The sequence below is a fragment of the Ochotona princeps genome, chromosome X (assembly GCF_030435755.1).
Source record: "Ochotona princeps isolate mOchPri1 chromosome X, mOchPri1.hap1, whole genome shotgun sequence".
Lineage (NCBI taxonomy): Eukaryota > Metazoa > Chordata > Mammalia > Lagomorpha > Ochotonidae > Ochotona > Ochotona princeps.
The window spans coordinates 67,745,304-67,762,894 of NC_080865.1; the positions used below are offsets into that span (position 1 = coordinate 67,745,304).

Below are 17,591 nucleotides of genomic sequence, written 5' to 3' on the forward strand. Positions count from 1 at the left end.
CAGAGCTGGTCCTGGCTGAGCCAAGAGCTTGGAACTCCACTGGGGTCTCCTGCATGAATGACAGGGGTCCAAGTACTTGGGCCACCTTCTGCTCTTTTGCCAAGCAAAAGAGCAGGGAGTTGGGTCAGAAGCCTGAACTCAAACCTGTGTACCTGCATGAGCTGCTGGTGTTGCAACAAATCCCACCACACCCCGGTGCTGCCCCTGTTATAGTCTTTGAATGTGCCATAGATTCAAAAAAGTTTGGCAAACTCATTCCTTAACCGTAGACACCTTCAAGAAAAGATTAGTTCTATATCATCAGCTTACTTCTGAATGCTTGTGTTCTGTTGTAGTACTGCTTAGTAATTCCTCATAACTGTAAGTTTGGATACTTTCTGAAGTTTGAGTTTTCTCATTCATTGCAATGCAGGTTACATAGTTGCTCTAAGTCACCAGTTTACCATTACCAGATCAGAACATGTGGGTGTGTCTGTAATTTCAAATTTCAAATAGCATTAAACTCTCCATAGTGTCCTGCCACTTGATATTTTAGCTAACAACATATATCTAACGTAATTTTTGTCAATACAAATTGAACAACATTTTTAATCAAAAACACCAACTGGAAACATGTTTTTTTGCTTTTTAAAGATTCATTTGTTTTGCTTGAAAGAGTTACAGAGATAGGAAGAGACACAGGTAGAGATCTTTGATCATCTACTGCTTCACTCTCCAAGTGGTGGCAATGGCCAGAGCTGGGCCAGTTCGAAGCCAGGAGCTTCTTCTGGGTTTCCCACGTGAGTAACAGGGTCCCAAGTGCTTAAGCCATCATCTGCTGCTTTCTCAGGCCATTAGCAGAGTACTGGATCAGAAGTGGAGCAGATGGCACTCAAACCGGCACCCATAGACACATGACGGGCAAAGGTCTAACTTCTATGGCATGGCACTAGCCACAGGGCAGGACTAGGCATTTGTCAGCCTCCTATTCTCCAATAACTGTTAACTCATCAATTAACAGGGGGAAGAAAGTTGAGTGAGGAAAATGGGTGATAACTTGGGATACATTGAGACAGGCTTCATTCTAAGACATGGGTTGGTTCCTAGGTAAGGAACTACCCGGCTTGTACCACTCTGCACACTCTGCTTGGAGTTCTCTGAGCTTCAGGCTCCTCATTCATTTCTTGTGCCAAAGAATCCATACCTCACATACTAGTGAGAGGATGCTTGGTGTATTCCACTGTTCTACATAGGCCTTCTGCCCCCATGGGGCACCTGGTAGCCACTAAATAATGCGGAGTTCTCTAGAAGACCAGTACTGTTTCTCTGTGGTTTGCTTTTTCCCAATGTATGTACAAGAGCATTAGGATGGCCCTGCATTGCATGTAAGATTGGAGGACCTATCATCCTTTCATCATATTTCAGAGAGAAAGCCAGCACGTGGGAATTGATTTATCAAAGATACAGCAATGATGGCTCAGTCTATGGAGACTCGGAGAGGTCCCTAACTAGTATTTTGACTGTTAAGAAGCAACACCCACAATGTCTTGTGTTTCTGTATTTCCATACCTGTGATTCCCAGATGATCATCCAGATGGAAAAATAACAGAGCAAAAAGAACCACTGAGAAGACACTGTATTTTTCTCCTCATATCCCAATAAGCATTTGCTGTTATTGGAATTCATTTGTATTATATCTAGTACAACGTATCTGATTACATTTCCAAATGACACTTCTGATACCATGTAACTGTTATTACAGAATTGTGTCTTTAACAGAGGATTGAGGTGAGGTTGGAAGACATGAACATTTGTTAATGATAATAAGCTGCATGTGGTATAAAACCACCCTTTAGAATTCATAATAATCGTCTCACACTAACAATATTGTTGCCATTTTCCAAGGAGGGAAACTAAAACTCACAGGGTTTTATAAACTTTTCCAAGTTTATATACTTACAAGTGGAAATACTTGGATTTTAGCTCTTGATTGCCACAGCAAATAATGCAATGTGTATATGTTAAAATAGTACCTATTTTATGGTAGCATGTAATGTTACAAACATAAAAATTCATCAACACTAATGATAAGAATGGTCATGAAGATGAAGTATCTCTCCTTGAGTTTCAAGGCCTTGCTTGTGGTACTTACATGAATTTAGTCAGAGCAGAAACCACTATATTGAATAGGCAGATCTTTTGGCACTAGGTTGAAATACTACCTTGTTGATATATTAAATATTCATTAAGACCTGGGAATGTAGATCATTCTGTTTTTCCACTGTATTTCTGTTTTTGGACCAGTCCTACACTGCTTTGCCTGTTCAATATTATAAGCTCTCTTAAGAGGATACCATGGGTTGACTATTCTCCTGAATACATACAGCAATTTAATCTCCAAGGTATTACATGAGTGGTACATAAGAGAGTGAAAACTCATTCCAATTGCAGCATTTAGAGGTGTGGCCCTTGGGAGGTGACTAGATTGGATTAGAACATTAGGGTGAAACTCCTTACACTGAATCCTGGAAGCTTTTCATAAGAAGATGATGACACAGAGAGATGAACACATTTCCTGTTGCGTGTGAAGCACTGTGCTACTTTGGGACTCTGCCAGCAAGAAGGCCATTAGCAGAGGCCAGACTGACAAGCTCTGTTTGATCTTGGAGTGTGACGCTCCATCTCTGTAAGCCAAAATAAAACTGTTTTATATATAGTTAGTCATTGCCTCAGGGATTCTGTTACTGTAATGGAGAGCAGGCTAATACAGAGAGGTAAATACAATCAATAACTGTGTTAAGATCAAATCATCCCAGAGGCCAGTGTTGACACGTAGCAAGTAAAGCTGCCACCTACAATGTTGATTTCTATATGAGAGCTGGTAGCATCTCAGCTGCTTTACTTCCCATCATGCTAATAGCCTGGAAAAACAGAAAATGGCTCAAGTGCTTGTGCCCCTGCCATCTATGTGGAAGACCCGGATGGAGCTCCTGAATCCTGACCTTGGCCTGACCCAGTCCAGGCCATTGTGGTTATCTGAGGAGAGAACCATCAGATGGAAGAGTGATCTCTCTCTCTCTCTCTCTCTCTCTCTCTCTCTCTCTCTCTCTCGATAACTCTGACGTTCAATTAAAATAAAATCTGTCTTTAAAAAAGTCTAAATATCAACCAATACACTTCTCAACTACCTCAAAATCCAAAATTTACCTTACATTTTCAATAAGGGCTAAAAGTTAATTTGAAATAATAGGTTAAAGACAAGGTTCTTTTGAAGCTGTTGTGTAGAGTAATTTCTGTGCAAGAGATAAATTGTTAATGACACACCTACTTCAAGGGTTATAATGAAGATGAAGCAGAAAAAGGCAAGGTAATATATAATATTTCATATTTTAAAAGATTTATTTATTTTTATTTGAAAGATAGATTTACAGAAAGAGAGAGACACCTTCTGTCTTCTGGTTCACTCCCTAAATGGCTGTAATGGTCAGAGCAGGCTCGGAAGCGTATCAACCAGGACTCAAACTGGTATCCATATGGGAGGCCAGCACTGCAGGTGGAGGCTTAACCTACTACATAATGGCACTAGTATTTCAAAAGATGATTACATTAAAGAACAAGACTTGAGGTAATGAAATGAGAAAGAGACCTGCTCCCAAGGAGCAGAAGAGGGGAGCTGATTGCCTGAAGTTATGTAACAACAGTAGAAACAGGAGAGAAGTGAAAAGACCCAGAGATGCTTAGAAGAGGTCAGAAGTCCTTAGTGTCAGGGAGGAAGAAGGGATCAGGACGGTTTCCCAGATTCTCACTTGGGCACCTGTATGTTTTCTGCGAGTGTCCATTAACACAAGAAAAACAAAGACGAAGCAATTTTGTGCAGGGAAAAGAGAGGGGAGGGATGATAAAATCACTTGGGGACATACTGAATTTGAGGTCTTCCAGGAATATCCAAGTGCACATGTGTATCAGATAAGCAGAGATCTGAATCAAACTGATACTGAAATTTAGATGGAAAAATTATCACGTAGCACATAGAAGAAAATTGAAAACAAACTATGGTTAGGCCCAGCCCTGTGGCACTGACATCCTATATGGGCGCCAGTTCATGTACCTGCTATTCCACTTCTGTTCTAGCCCCTTGCTAATGGCTTCGAAAAGCACATGATGGGGCCCAGCGGCGTGGCCTAGCGGCTAAAGTCCTCGCTTTGAAAGCCCCGGGATCCCACATGGGCGCCGGTTCTAATCCCGGCAGCTCCACTTCCCATCCAGCTCCCTGCTTGTGGCCTGGGAAAGCAGTCAAGGATGGCCCAAAGCTTTGGGACCCTGTACCCGCGTGGGAGACCCAGAAGAGGTTCCAGGTTCCCAGGTTCGGATCGGCGCGCACCAGCCATTGCGGCTCACTTGGGGAGTGAATCATCAGACGGAAGATCTTCCTCTCTGTCTCTCCTCCTCTGTGTATATCTGGCTGTAATAAAATGAATAAATCTTAAAAAAAAAAAGAAAGAAAGAAAAGAAAAGCACATGATGATCAAAGTCAGTGCTCCTGTCCCCACATGGGAGACCTGGAAGAGGCTCCTGGCTTTGGATTGGCTCAGTTCTGGCCATTGGGGCCATCTGGGAAGTGAAGTATCAGATGGAATTCTCTCTCTCTCTCTCTCTCTCTCTCTCGATCTGTATCTGCCCTTCAATAAAATAAACCTTAAAAAAAAAAAAAGAAAGAACTGGCCCTGGCCCAGTAGCCTAGTGGCTGAACTTCTTGGTTTGCATGCGCCAGGATCCCATATGGGACCTGGTTAGTATCCCAGCTACTCCACTTCCCTTCCAGCTCCCTGCCTCTGGCCTGGGAAAGCAGTGGGAGATGGCCCAAAGCCTTGGGACCCTGCACCTGTGTGGGAGACCCTGAAGAAGCTCTGGGCTCCTGGCTTCAGATCGGCTCAGCTCTGGCTGTTGTGGCCACTTGGGGAATGAATCAGTGGATGGAAGATGTTTCTCTCTGTCTCTCCTTCTCTCTGTAAATCTTTAAATAAAAATAAATAATTTTTTACACATTATGGAGGTAGATGGACTCGCTCTACCAGCCAGATAAACTCAGGCTAAATCCTCCAGAATTCAAATTGGTATACAAATAGTTTCCTCGGTAACACTACGCCAGGGCTCCAAAGTAGGGCAGAGCTGGGTGAGAAAGTAAGCTGTGCAGTTCAGGAGTTGAGGGCACTAGACAAAGTCCGGGACTGTCTTGGTTCAGTTGTGATGTGTGGCAACAATGGGCGTCTAAGATTCTGGGAGATGGGCTAGGTTAAGCACCTGGGATCAGAAAGCCTCCCCTTGAGTTCTAGGTGACGCCCCTTACCCTTACAACACGCTGCCACCGTCCGCATCCACTTCCTGTGAGGTGGGGACTGTGAGGTGGGTCAAGTGGGGCGGGGATGGGGGGCGAGCTAGGGTGACGCGACGCTCACGTGACGGGCTGGGCGCCGACGTGGGCACCAGCCCCCGCAACCGCCTGCCCTGCGGTCCAGTGCCCAGCGCCCGCCAGAATCTGCTAGCGGAGCTGCTCTGGCTGTGGGGCGAGTGGCGCAAGCCCCCGAGGAGGTGCAGGCCTGTCCCGCGTGCCCGCAGGTCAGTGTGGAGCCCACCACTGGCGCGGACCTGGGACACGGTTGCAGGTGGCAGCAGTGGGATCCCTGACCAACGAAAGATCTGGACGTCGGGAGGAGGGGGCGACAGAGCAAGTGGCATGGGGGCGGGGGCCCTTATCGCCAGGGCAGCAGCCTTCTCGCCCCCGCCCCTGGCGGCAGGCTGGGGAGGGGGGAGTCCCGCAGTGCGACAATGAAACGCAGGCATCCTGCGGACGAGATCCCGCAGCCTCTGCGCCTCTGAAGACGCACCGACCTGAGCGAGAAGTGAGCGGTGGCGCAGGCGGCTGCCTGCAGAGGAGGCACCGGCGCCACCCGGAGCTGGGCCAGCATCCTGGTTTGTCTCCCGCGGCCTGGAGAGAAATGGCGGCTGGGGTGCGGGGGAGGCAGAGGAGGGAGGCATAGGGTGAGGAGGCCCTGATTCTGCCCAGGACCGAGGCCTCACGAGGCCACGGAGCGCGTAGCCCCTGCCCCTGTGCCCTGCCTGCAGGTCTGCGCGTCATTGGTTCCCAGTACCTCTTGAAGCCGGAGCGCAGGAGCAACCAGTGAGGACCCCCTGCAGGTCAGTGGCAAGGGGAGGCCTGGCGGGGACCCAGAAGGGTCGCTGGCTTTCAGGGCATTGTCTGGGCCTAAAGCGAGCCCCGCCGCCCCAGGCCCCTCTTCTCCACCATTTAGGCACCCTGCCCTGCTAAAACCGGAGTGGAGCAGGTGGTAGAGCCTGTCAGGCAACTGTTGGCTCAGACATGAGGGGCAAGGAGTGGGCAGAGGGCACACCTGGAGGACTCCCCCACCCCAGGGGGCGGGATGCAAGCAAGTTGGATGTGCACCTGCTGTGTGTGTCCCCACCTCCTGAGTCTCCCCTGTGTTTCGTTGTCTCCTCCCCTCTGCCACTGCCCTCAGCCCAGGAGAAGGGGGCATCTGGACATGGAAACAGCCCGCCATAAAAACGAGGGACCACTGGAAAACGAGGGGCAGCCTGCAGATGAAGTGGAGCCTGAAGATGAAGACAAGTCCGACGAGGAAGCCAAGTGGGAGGAGGAGGAGAAGGGCAAGGGCGAGAGACAGCTAGGGGACGAGGGCGCACCGGGCGCTGAGGGCCGAGCAGTCCAGGAGGGCCAGCCTGAGAAGCAGGGCCGGGCGTCCGGGGCGGGCCAGCCCCCTACCCAGGGCCAGCCCGCAGCCCCCGCGGCGCCGCCCGAGAGCGAGCGGCGCGCCGCTGAGAAGCGCCCGGCCGAAGACTACGTGCCCCGCAAAGCCAAACGGAAAACGGACCGGGGCACGGACGACTCCCCCAGGGAGTGCCAGGAGGACTTCCAGGACCGGCATACCAGCAGCGAGGAGATGCTGAGCGAGTGCGCCGACGTGTCCAGGGCGCAGGAGGAGCTGCGGAAAAAGCAGAAAATGGGCGGTTTCCACTGGGTGCCTAGAGAGGTTCAGGATCCCTTCACCCCCCGGGGCCAACGGGGCGTGAGGGGCGTGCGGGGCGGAGGGAGGGGCCAGAGGGGCTTGCACGACGTCCCCTACCTGTAGCGCCAGAGGCCTGGAGTTCTGTTCTGCGCTCTCCACTGAGAATGCTACCAGCCCTACTTTCCCTGGCTTCAACCTTAAGCAGATGCTTCGCTTTAGGTGTCGCACTTCCGATCAGCAAAGCCTTTCATCCAACTGCAGCGCCTGCCTTTTGGTAGAGGATCTGCACCCTTGCGCATGTACCTTGTAACATAATAATAAAAACGTTTGCAGAATCGCTGATGTGCTAACAGCCCGTCTTTATAGTGTAATTTATGCATGAAGGTGGACACACTGCAATTTTGCACTGAGAAAACCCTCAATGTTTGCACCATGAAAAGTAGCGCACCTTGTGAATGGTGACTGAGAGGCGTTCTCCAGTACTCAAAAAAGAGTTCCACCAACTGCCGGTTGGGCCCCTGCGTGCCACTGATTTGCCAGGGGTGGGGAGAAGGGCATTCCCATATCTTGGCAGGTGTAGCAAGGTTAGTGAGCAGAGCTGCCTGCTTATCCTGCAGCCTCCCCAGTCCTCATCCTCTCGCTCTTCCATTTGATTCCCTTTCTTTCCTTTGCTTATTCTTCTCCACCTTTTCATAAAAGATGTGGATTATGTTTGTTGTGATAATTAAAGCAAACCTAAAACCAGAGAATAATACATGATAAGCAATTAAACTGTTCAGTGAGCTTGTGAGTTCAATGAAGGCACTTAAGAAGCTAGAGGATCAGCCAGGCTTCTAACAGATCTGTTATTCAAAGACTCAGTCTTGTCATCTGTGAGAGGCAGACTATATTTGCTCATGGAACTTTCCAAGGGATCAGATAAGGTAGTGAGCATGTGGGTTTATCAGTAGTAGCATGATGATCCCTTCCCTGACACCCATGGCAAGGCTGGAAGGTGGTGAGAACTGTGCCCAGGAACATCCACAAGCAGTTATAAAAAAAAAAAGGGTCCTATCCACCTCTTGATACAACCACATATACTGGGTACTCCTCCTGAGCCCTGTAACGACTCTTTGGTGACAGCCACTGAAACAATGGGGTTCTTATGGTGACAACGTTCTTTTGCAGGTCTCAAAGGGCAAAAGCTCCTATTCAACACTTATAGGGATATATAAGGAAATAATAACTCCCAACCATAGATGGTGGTGCTCCAAAGTTGCTTGGACCCTCTATACCACATAGTTCTTAGCAAAGTAAGTACTAACATTGTTAGCTTATTTGGTATTTGCTATAGTATCTTGGGTCTCCTCGGGGCTATGTCTTGAGAATATTGCATTGACTATGCAATGAATTGTGATTGGAAATGAATATGCTATCCAGTGCCCCAGGGAAACCATATCTACATGCTAACACTTTTGTTCATGTGAGTTTTAAGAAAAACATTCTGGGGCCAGGCACGATTACTCAATGACTAAATCCCCACCTTGCAAGCGCTGGGATCCCATGTGAATGCCAGTTCATGTCCCGGATGCCCCATGTTCCATCCAGCTCCCTGCTGTGGCCTGGGAAAGCAGTAGAGGACAGCCCAAAGCCCTGGGACCCTGTACCCACGTGGGAGACCTGGAGGAAGTTCCTGGCTCCTGATCTGCCTCAACTGACCTGACTCCTGACACAGCTCTGGCCGTTGCAGTCATTTGGGGAGTGAACCAGAGGATGAAAGATCTTTCTCTGTCTCTCCTCTCTGTAAATCTGATCTGCCTTTTCAGTTAAAATAAATAAATCTTTTAAAAGAAAAAAAGAAAAACATTCTAAAAGTTCCATTATGTAGAACCAAGATATTCTCCATAATTTCAGAGGGTTACAAGGTTAAGTTTCAGGCTGGAAAATCCCTTTCTACTTCAAACTGAAAAAGGTAATAGTACTAAAATACTCAGTAGTGGGCACTTTCATTTAGTCCCAGTATGTTCCTTTTCAAAATCAAGTGTATTCCTTATTTACCTTGATATCCTTCACAGGATACCTGATATATACACTTAGAATTATGATTAAGTCTGGAGCCATGAGATTTTGGTCCAGTGTATCAGATTTCACTTACAGCAAATAAAACTTGATGTTCAAAATAAATATGGGAGAGCTCCCAAGCAGCAGGGCTCCAGGCAGGAGGCCGAGGACTCTTGGCCAGCCACAGGCTTGGAGCTGGGTGGGTCCAATTGTCTCTGGATGTGACTTGGGCCTGGAGGGAGTCCTGAGCCAATCAGTCTGAAGGCTGCTCAGAGCCAGAGTGCGCAGGCTAGCCCTGCCTCTGAGCTTCCAAGTGGCAGGGCTCAGGCCAGGTGGCATCTTGAGGGGGGAACACATGGACTTTTAGGGTTCAGACTGACACAGCAACCCTAGAGGGATAGCAGAACTGGGGTAGTTAGTGCTGAATACCACTCACTGTGGCACACTAAAGCTAGGGCTGGGGGCCTACCTGGCAGGGCTAGATCACAGTACTTGTCAATGAGAGTCAAAACAGGGGACCGATAATGCTAGGCTGGGTTATGGCACTAACCAGCACACAAAAGAACTGAGTCTGGGGGCAGATTCTGTGGCGGATATGTGGGTCCACCCCTTTGAACTGCAATCTTATTTGGTTCGCTTGGAGCTGAGGGTGGTAACAGGCTGAGCTAGGCATGACCATAGAAGCACCAACACTCATGGGTACTGGGGTTTTGTACAGGCAGGGTTGGGTACAGGCTGGATTGATCCAGGCTGCAGCACCCACATATACACCCAAGAATATGGTGGTGAGGCAGCCGGGCCACAACATCCACCACTCATACATATGCAGGATGGAGGGGGGTAGCCTATGAACCGGTAAGGGCCTAGTACCCACTGGCATAGGTGAGCTGTGGATCTGGGGGTAGGTCTAGTGGGGGAACTATGGGAGCTCCCCTGATGGGCCATCGATCTAGCTCATGAGCATGGAACTCAAGCCTAGGTGTTGGTCATACCAGGAGGGTAGATCCAAGTGTCCACATACATGTAGGGTGATTTTGGAAGGGGATGGACTGGGCAGGACCAGGCCAACCTTAGCTCAGTGGCAAGTGCAGGAGCCAGGCTGGAATGTGGGGCACACATGGCTAAGCTAGCACATCTGCTGGTTTGCATGCATCATGGATGGGAGCAGACTGAGCATGACTAGGCTGTAGCACTCACCAGTGAGAGTTGGGACTAGGTACGGGCCAGGACAAGCCAGGCTACAGCATCCAATGGCAAAGGACAAGATAGGGAATGATCTATGCAGAGCTAGGTCAGAGCAACCACTGGCATGCAGAAGATCTGGGGCTGGGAACAGGCCTGATTGGGGACATTAGGGGCCACCCCAGCTAGGTTGTGGTTCCCACTGGTGAGCATGAGAGCAAGAATGGGGGTGGTCTGGATTGAATATGGCTGCAGTGTCCCTCAGCATGGGCATGGACAGTCTCTGGGGCATACCAGATTGGACTAGACTCCAGCATCCATTGGTGTTTGTGAGAGCCAGAGTGGGTGTAAAACAAGTTTGTGAGGATTCCGCTCCCCCAGGTCTACATGACAGCTGTGTCAGGGCATGGACTATGTGTGGCTGGGCTGTAGCGCCCAATAGTAAGAACCGGATTAGATATGGACCAGTTTGTGGATTCTGGCTAGCTCAATCAGATATAGGCTACTTTGGCAAGGCTACTGCTCCTGCCAGGACAGGAGGTGGACTAGTAGGACCAAGGACCCACAGGTGTGCGTGAGATCTGCCACTAAGAGGAGACCCCATAGAGGAGTTGGGGAACTCCTTTGTCAGGATGTAGTCCCTGCTGGTAAGCATACGAATCAAAGCAAGGAGCAGCCCAGAGCAGACCAGGTTACAGTACCTGCCAGCAAAGGTGTGGCTCAGGTATGGGGGTGGGCCAGGCTGGGACAGTTCATAACACCCACTGGCAGATCTGAGAACCCAGATGGGGTGCAGGATGGGCTGAGTCTGGCCACATCACTAGCCAGTTTACATTAGGATTGGGACTGGGGGTTGACTGCACTGGGTTGCGTGGCAGCTCCAACCAGCATGAGTTGATATGGGAGCAGACCAGACCAGGCCAGGTTACAGCACCCACCGGCAAGCACAGAGGTGACATGGGCTATGCCAGACTGAGCTGTAGCACCCACTAGCACAGGCATGACTGGAACAAGGCATTGAGGCTGGTAGGGGAGTAGTGGGGACTCCAATGATGGGCCACCATTCATGCTGCTGAGCGGGAGAGCGTGGAACTGGGGACAGACCAGGGCTACAACACCTATTGGCCTACATGTGAACTGGGTTGGGGTAGAGCCAGGCTGGGGTAGCCAACTGTATCCACTGGTACAGGCATGAACCAGAATAAGGGCAGGTGGGTTGGGCTTTGCCGCAGTATCAGCTGGCAAGTGTTGTCAAGCTAGACCATAAAACCACATGGATACTGTGAGATTTGGAGCGGGGAGTAGGTCCAGTGGGGAAGTTGTGGGCTTCTCTCTGATGGGTTGCAACTCCCACTGGTGAGCATGAGAACCAGGACTGGGGGCGGGCCTGGCTGGACAGGCGGTGGTACCCACTGGCATGAGTGTGGTCTGGAAGGTGGATTCAGTTGGGTTGAGTTAGGCTTCAATGCCCAATGATGTATACGAGATCTCAGTAGGATGTGGGGCAAACTGGGTCAGTCCACTGCACATGCTGGCAGGCACAGCAACCAGAGCTGGGAGACCAGTCCTGTGGGGGTCGCTCTGACTGAGCTGCAGCTCCCTCTGTGGTACCTGAGAGCTGAGCATGTGTTGGGCAAGGTTGAACTGGGCCACAGCATCCACTGGCTTGCTGAGGATGGAGGGCAGAACAAATTGATCAACTGCCCCAGTGAACCATGACAGCAAATATCTGGGCCAGTGGAGACTCAGAGGTGGACTATGGCAGCTAATTGACCTCGAAAAGATTTTTTCATCCGTGGAGCAGTAATATCAGCAGCATCTCAGAACCATCAAAAACACATGAACAGAACCTTCAGAAAATGCTCCACAATGGGGAACTTGGAATGACATCAGGTGGCAGTTCCCCAATCCCCAGGGTAATGAGGTGGTTGGGAAGGTGGGCATGGTTTCTTCTCTTGTATTCCCCTCACCCCTCATATACAGGAAGAAGAAGAAAATATGTAAACAAGGGTCTCACCCACTATCCCCTGATCCTCAACCTTTCCAACCCTGATCAACTATGTAAAGATCATCACTAATACAATTAAAATAAATAAATAAATAAATAAATAAATAAGAAGCAATTGTCCCTAAATTCAGCTCATGAGACCAATTTGGGCCTGGCACGATGGCGTAATGGTTAAGGTCCTCGCCTTGAATGCACCGGGATCCTATATGAGCGCCGGTTCTAATCCCGGCAGCTCCACTTCCCATCCAGCTCCTTGCTTGTGGCCTGGGAAAGCAGTCGAGGACGGTCTGGGAAAGCCTTGGGACCCTGCACCTGCATGGGAGACCTGGAAAGAAGTTCCTGGCTCCTTGCTTTGGATCGGCACAGCACCGGCCACCATTGCGGCCACTTGTGGAGTGAATCATCAGACAGAAGATCTTCCTCTCTGTCTCTCCTCCTCTCTGTACATCTGCCTTTCCAATAAAATAAAATAAATCTTTTTTTAAAAAGACAATTTAACTTTGTATCAAAGAGTTCTTTTCAAAATATATTAGAAGACCACCTGGGAAGCTTATAAATGAAATGCAGTATTCTAGTACCCACACAGACAGAATTTGTTTAGCTAATGAATGCGTTCATCTGATATCCACTACAGGAAATTCTCAATAATTGGTAGGAAAAACTAATTTTCTGTAGGTAACATTCATTCTCCCTCCCCACTCCACTAACCAATGTTGGCTCTCAATGGGTCCATTTTTCTAAAGATTTATTTATTTTTATTGGAAAGGCAGATTTACAGAGAGGAGAGACAAAGAGCTAAATATCTTCCATTCACTGATTCACTCCCCAAGTGGCTACAACAGCTAGAGCTGAGACTATCCTAAGCCAGGAGCCTCTTCGGGGTTTTCCACATGAGTACAGGTTCCCAAGGACTTAGGCCATTCTCCTCTGCTTTCCCAAATCATAAACAGGAAGCTGGGTTAGAAATGGAGCAGCCAGAGTATGAACAAGTACCCCCCATATGGAATGCTTGCACTTCAAGTTGGAGGATTGGCCAGTTGAGTCTCAATGGATCCATTTACAAAGGAACTATAGAAGAAGGAATCATCCACGACCTTGACAATACTGACTTTCCTTACCCATTATGATTTGATAATGTGACAGGTGAGTTTAGAATGGCCAGAAACAGAGGCCAATGTCAAGTCCCTAATGTAGCATTTTCAGAGGGAAAGTTGATAACAGTGAAATTCTTCCACCATGGACGGGCAATACTTTTTCCTTAGACAAAAACAATTGAATATGTATATTTGTTTGAAAGCAAGTTTACAATGAGCAGGAGTGACAAAGAGAGAAACTTCCATCTGCTGATTCACACCTTAAATGGCTGCAAAGGCTGAAGTTGTGCCTAAGAAAGCAGTAGAGGATGGTTCAAAGCCTTGGGACCCTGCACCTGTATGGGAGACCCTGAAGAAGCTCCAGGCTCCTGGCTTCAGATTGGCTCAGCTCTGGCTGTTGTGACCACTTGGGGAGTGAACCAGCGGTCTCTCCATCTCTCCTTCACTTTGTAAATCCAACAAAAATAAATAAAACTTAAAAACAACTATTCTTTTCCTATTGAACTGTGAAACATTTATTGGAAATTCATTAGCCATAAATATAAGGGCTTAGTTCCAGATTGGTAATGGTTTTTTTTTAATTATTTATTATTTAACTTCATTAATTACATTGTATTATGTGACACAGTTACATAGATACTTGGGTTCTCCCACCCCTCCCCAAACCCTCCCACCATGGTGGATTCCTCCACCTTGTTGCATAACCACAGCTCAAGTTCAGTTGAGATTCCCCCATTGCAAGCATATACCAAACATAGAGTCCAGCATCTTATTGTCCAGTCAAGTTCAACGGCTTCTTAGGTATACCCTCTCTGGTCTGAAGACAGAGCCAGCAGAGTATCATCCCAGTCAATTGAAAGCTCCAACATACCATCAGCAAAAATTTACATCATTATGGAATTAATTGACATAGTAATGAGTAACCAATATGTTAAAAGTAAATGCGAGTTCCCAGCCACCTTCTGTGATGGTTTATTCATCTATATGGTCATCCTTATGCTAGTATCCCATTGCCTTGATAACTTACTCTTTAGTAAGTTTGGAAAGAGATAATGAGGCATTGAGATTTCTTCTTCAAGATCATTTGGTGGGCCCAGCATGATGGCCCAGTAGCTTAAATCCTCACCTGGCACATGCTGAGATGCCATATGGGCGCAGTGGTCTAGTAGCTAAAGTCCTTGCCTTGACCATGCCGTGATCCCATATGGGCACCGGTTCTAATTCCAGCAGCCCCACTTCCCATTCAGCTCCCTGCTTGTGGCCTGGGAAAGCAGATGAGGATGGCCTGGGAAAGCCTTGGGACTCTGCACCCTTTTGGGAGACCTGGAGGAAGTTCCTGGCCCTGGCTTCAAATCGGCGCAGCACCAGCCATTGAGGTCACTTGGGGAGTGAATCATAGGATAGAAGATCACCCTCTCTGTCTCTCCTCCTCTCTGTATATCTGATATTGCAAAAAAAATAAATAAATCTTTAAAAACAGGAGTTGGGGTGGTGATGGACTGAGTTAGGAGTGACCGTGGAATCAGCCGACACACACGGGTGCTGGGACTGGAAACAAGATGGGCATGTCTAGGCTGCAGCACCGCAAGTGCATCCTACCACAGGGTGTGAGGTGGGCAGGGCCACAACATCCTCCAGCTCATCCAAAGGCCAAGATGGAGTGGCAGGCTATGCTAGGAAAGGACCTAGCACCTGCTGGAGCATGTGAGCCCTGGTTCAGGGAGTGGGCCAAGTGGGGGAACCTGGGAACTTGGGGAACCTATTGGGGGGTCACAGCTCCCACTGGTAAGCACGTTTTTCAGGCCTGGGTTTTGGGCTGCCTGAGCAGGGTAATTCCAACTGTTGGCTAATGTGTGGGTTAGTTTTGGAGGGGGCCGGACAGGGCAGGGCTGAGCCAAACTTACCTCACCAGCAAGAGCAGAAACCAGGCTGGAGCATAGGTCAAGCTTATCTAGGCTGTCTCACCTACCAGTTTGCATGAGTCTGTGATGTGAGCAGACTGAGCAGGGCCAGGTTCCAGCACCTGCCAGAAAGTTGTGGGACTTGGGGTAGGCTGGGTCAAGCCAGGCTACCGCATCCAAAGGCAAAGGTCCTGACAGGTGAGGGGACTAGGCCAAGCTCGGTTCAGAGCAACCACTGCCACTTGCAAGATCTATAGCTGGGAATAGACCTGGTTGGGGAGCTAGGAGGAAGCCTTGGCTGGGTTGGGGTTCCCACTGGTAAGCACGGGGCTGGAATGGAAGCTGCGTTCTGGCTGCAATGTACCTTGGCACAAGTGTGGACTGGGGCTGAGTGCGCTGGACTGGGATAGACTCCAGCACCTACTGATGCTCATGAGGACAGGGTAGGTGTAGGATGGGCTAGGTTAGGTTTTTGCCCCTGCTGAGTCAGGTGTGAGCTGTGTCTGCGTGTGGACTAGGCTAGACTAGGCTGTAACACTCAACAATAACCTGAATGGGTTGAAGACCAGTCAGGAAAGGTCATTGTTCCTGCTAGGTCAGAAGGTGGACTGAGTAGGGCTGGCCCATGGACCCACCCGTGTGCATGAGATCTGGCATTGGGAGAGGTTCTGATGGAGGAACCTGGGAAACTTCCCTGTCAGGACACAGTCTATGAAGGTGAGCGCAAGAACCACAATAGGGAGCAGCCCAGAACAGGCCAGGGAATGGTACCCAGTGGCATACATATGGCACAGGTCAGGGGCAAACCAGGCAGGGCCAGTTCACATCACCCACTGGTGAATCCAAGCACAAGAATGGAGTGTGGGTCAGGCCGGGTTTGGTCGCAACACACACCAGTACACACGAGGGCTTGGACTCAGTGCCAGCTGGCTGGGCTAGGCTGTAGCCCCCACCAACCTGAGCTGGAATTGGGGGTGGGTCGGACCAGGCCAGGCTACAGCACCCACTGGCAAAAGCTGAGGTGAGGCAGCCATGCCAGACCAGGCCGAGGCACCAAACCAGCAAGCGCAAGACCCAGGGTGGAAGGGAGGGGGAAAAGCTGGTAGGGGGAATGTGAAGGACTCCCCTTATGGATTACCATTCCCACTGGAGAGATCGTGAATTGGGATGGGGGCAGACCAGACTGGGCAGAGCTACAACAGAGAGAGAGAGAGAGAGAGAGAAAATCCAGGCACAGATTTATGGTTTATTCTAACAAACTTTGTTTTAAATAATTAACTGATTTGAAAATTGGAGTTACAGTGAAGGAGAGACAAAGAGAGATCTTTCATCTGCTGATTCACTCCCCAAATGGCCCAAAGGTCAGGGTTGGGCCAGGTAAAAGCCAGGAGCCTGCAACTCCATCTGGCAGATAACTAGATCAGAAGTAAGGCAGCCAGGACTCAAAATAGAGCTCATATGGGATGCTGGCATTGCCAGTAGCAGCTTAACTCACTGGGCCACAATGCTATCCCTTCTACCAAGAATTTAAAGAAAGAGTCTACTCTTCAAAAATAGATGAAAAATGAACACTACCCTAATACTAACCCAAATAAAAAAATCTCAAATATATATACCTATAAATATGAATATTTATTTATATAAAGATATATTTGTTTATATATATATATACACACACACATATATATATAAGCTTCAGGAGAGTGTGTTATGGTACTATGGGTTAAGCCACCTGTTTCATTTAGGGCTCCTGGATTAAGCCATCTGTTGCATTCTAGTCTCCTGGCTTTGGCCTGATGCTGCCCCAGCTGTTGCAAGCATCTGAGCTGTGGATCAGCGGGTGGCAGATTCCCTTTCACTCTCTCTCCTCTCTCTGCAAATAAATAAAAAAATAATTAAATATTTTAAAAACAGAAATAATGTTAGGATGAGAATAGAAACTTGTCCTAGGTAACATTTTCACTGAATTAAAGCAGAATAAAACTTTCAGTTAATGAGAGCCAAAACTGTTCCATCCAGATAGCTGAAGACAAGAGCAGAGATGCTGATGAAATTTTAACCTGGTGGGGATCAAGATTTTGAAACATTTCCTAGAGGAATTTCAACAGGAAGTAAACGATTTTAATGTATGATCTTGAAGATATAGTACAATGCAAACAACTGTTTCACTTTTTCAAGATTTATTTCTTTTTATTGGAAAGGTAAATTTACAGAAAGGAGAGACAGAGATCTTCCATCTATTTGTTCACTCCCCAAGCGGTTGCAACAGCCAGAGCTGAGCCAATCTGAAGCCAGAAGCCTGGAGCTTCTTCCTGGTCCCCACTCAGGTGCAGGATCCCAAGGCTTT

At 48.5% G+C, this 17,591-nt stretch overlaps 1 protein-coding gene across 1 annotated transcript; it reads left to right on the forward strand.

Moving 5' to 3' along the window:
- The first annotated feature begins 4,929 nt into the window (after positions 1-4,929).
- Positions 4,930-7,387, forward strand: LOC101522488 (transcription elongation factor A protein-like 3). The gene is made up of 3 exons (XM_058658655.1): positions 4,930-5,595; positions 6,103-6,174; positions 6,513-7,387. Exon 3 carries the CDS (start codon positions 6,537-6,539, stop codon positions 7,140-7,142), a length of 606 nt encoding a protein of 201 aa, XP_058514638.1. The 5' UTR covers positions 4,930-5,595; positions 6,103-6,174; positions 6,513-6,536; the 3' UTR covers positions 7,143-7,387.
- The last annotated feature ends 10,204 nt before the right edge of the window (positions 7,388-17,591 follow it).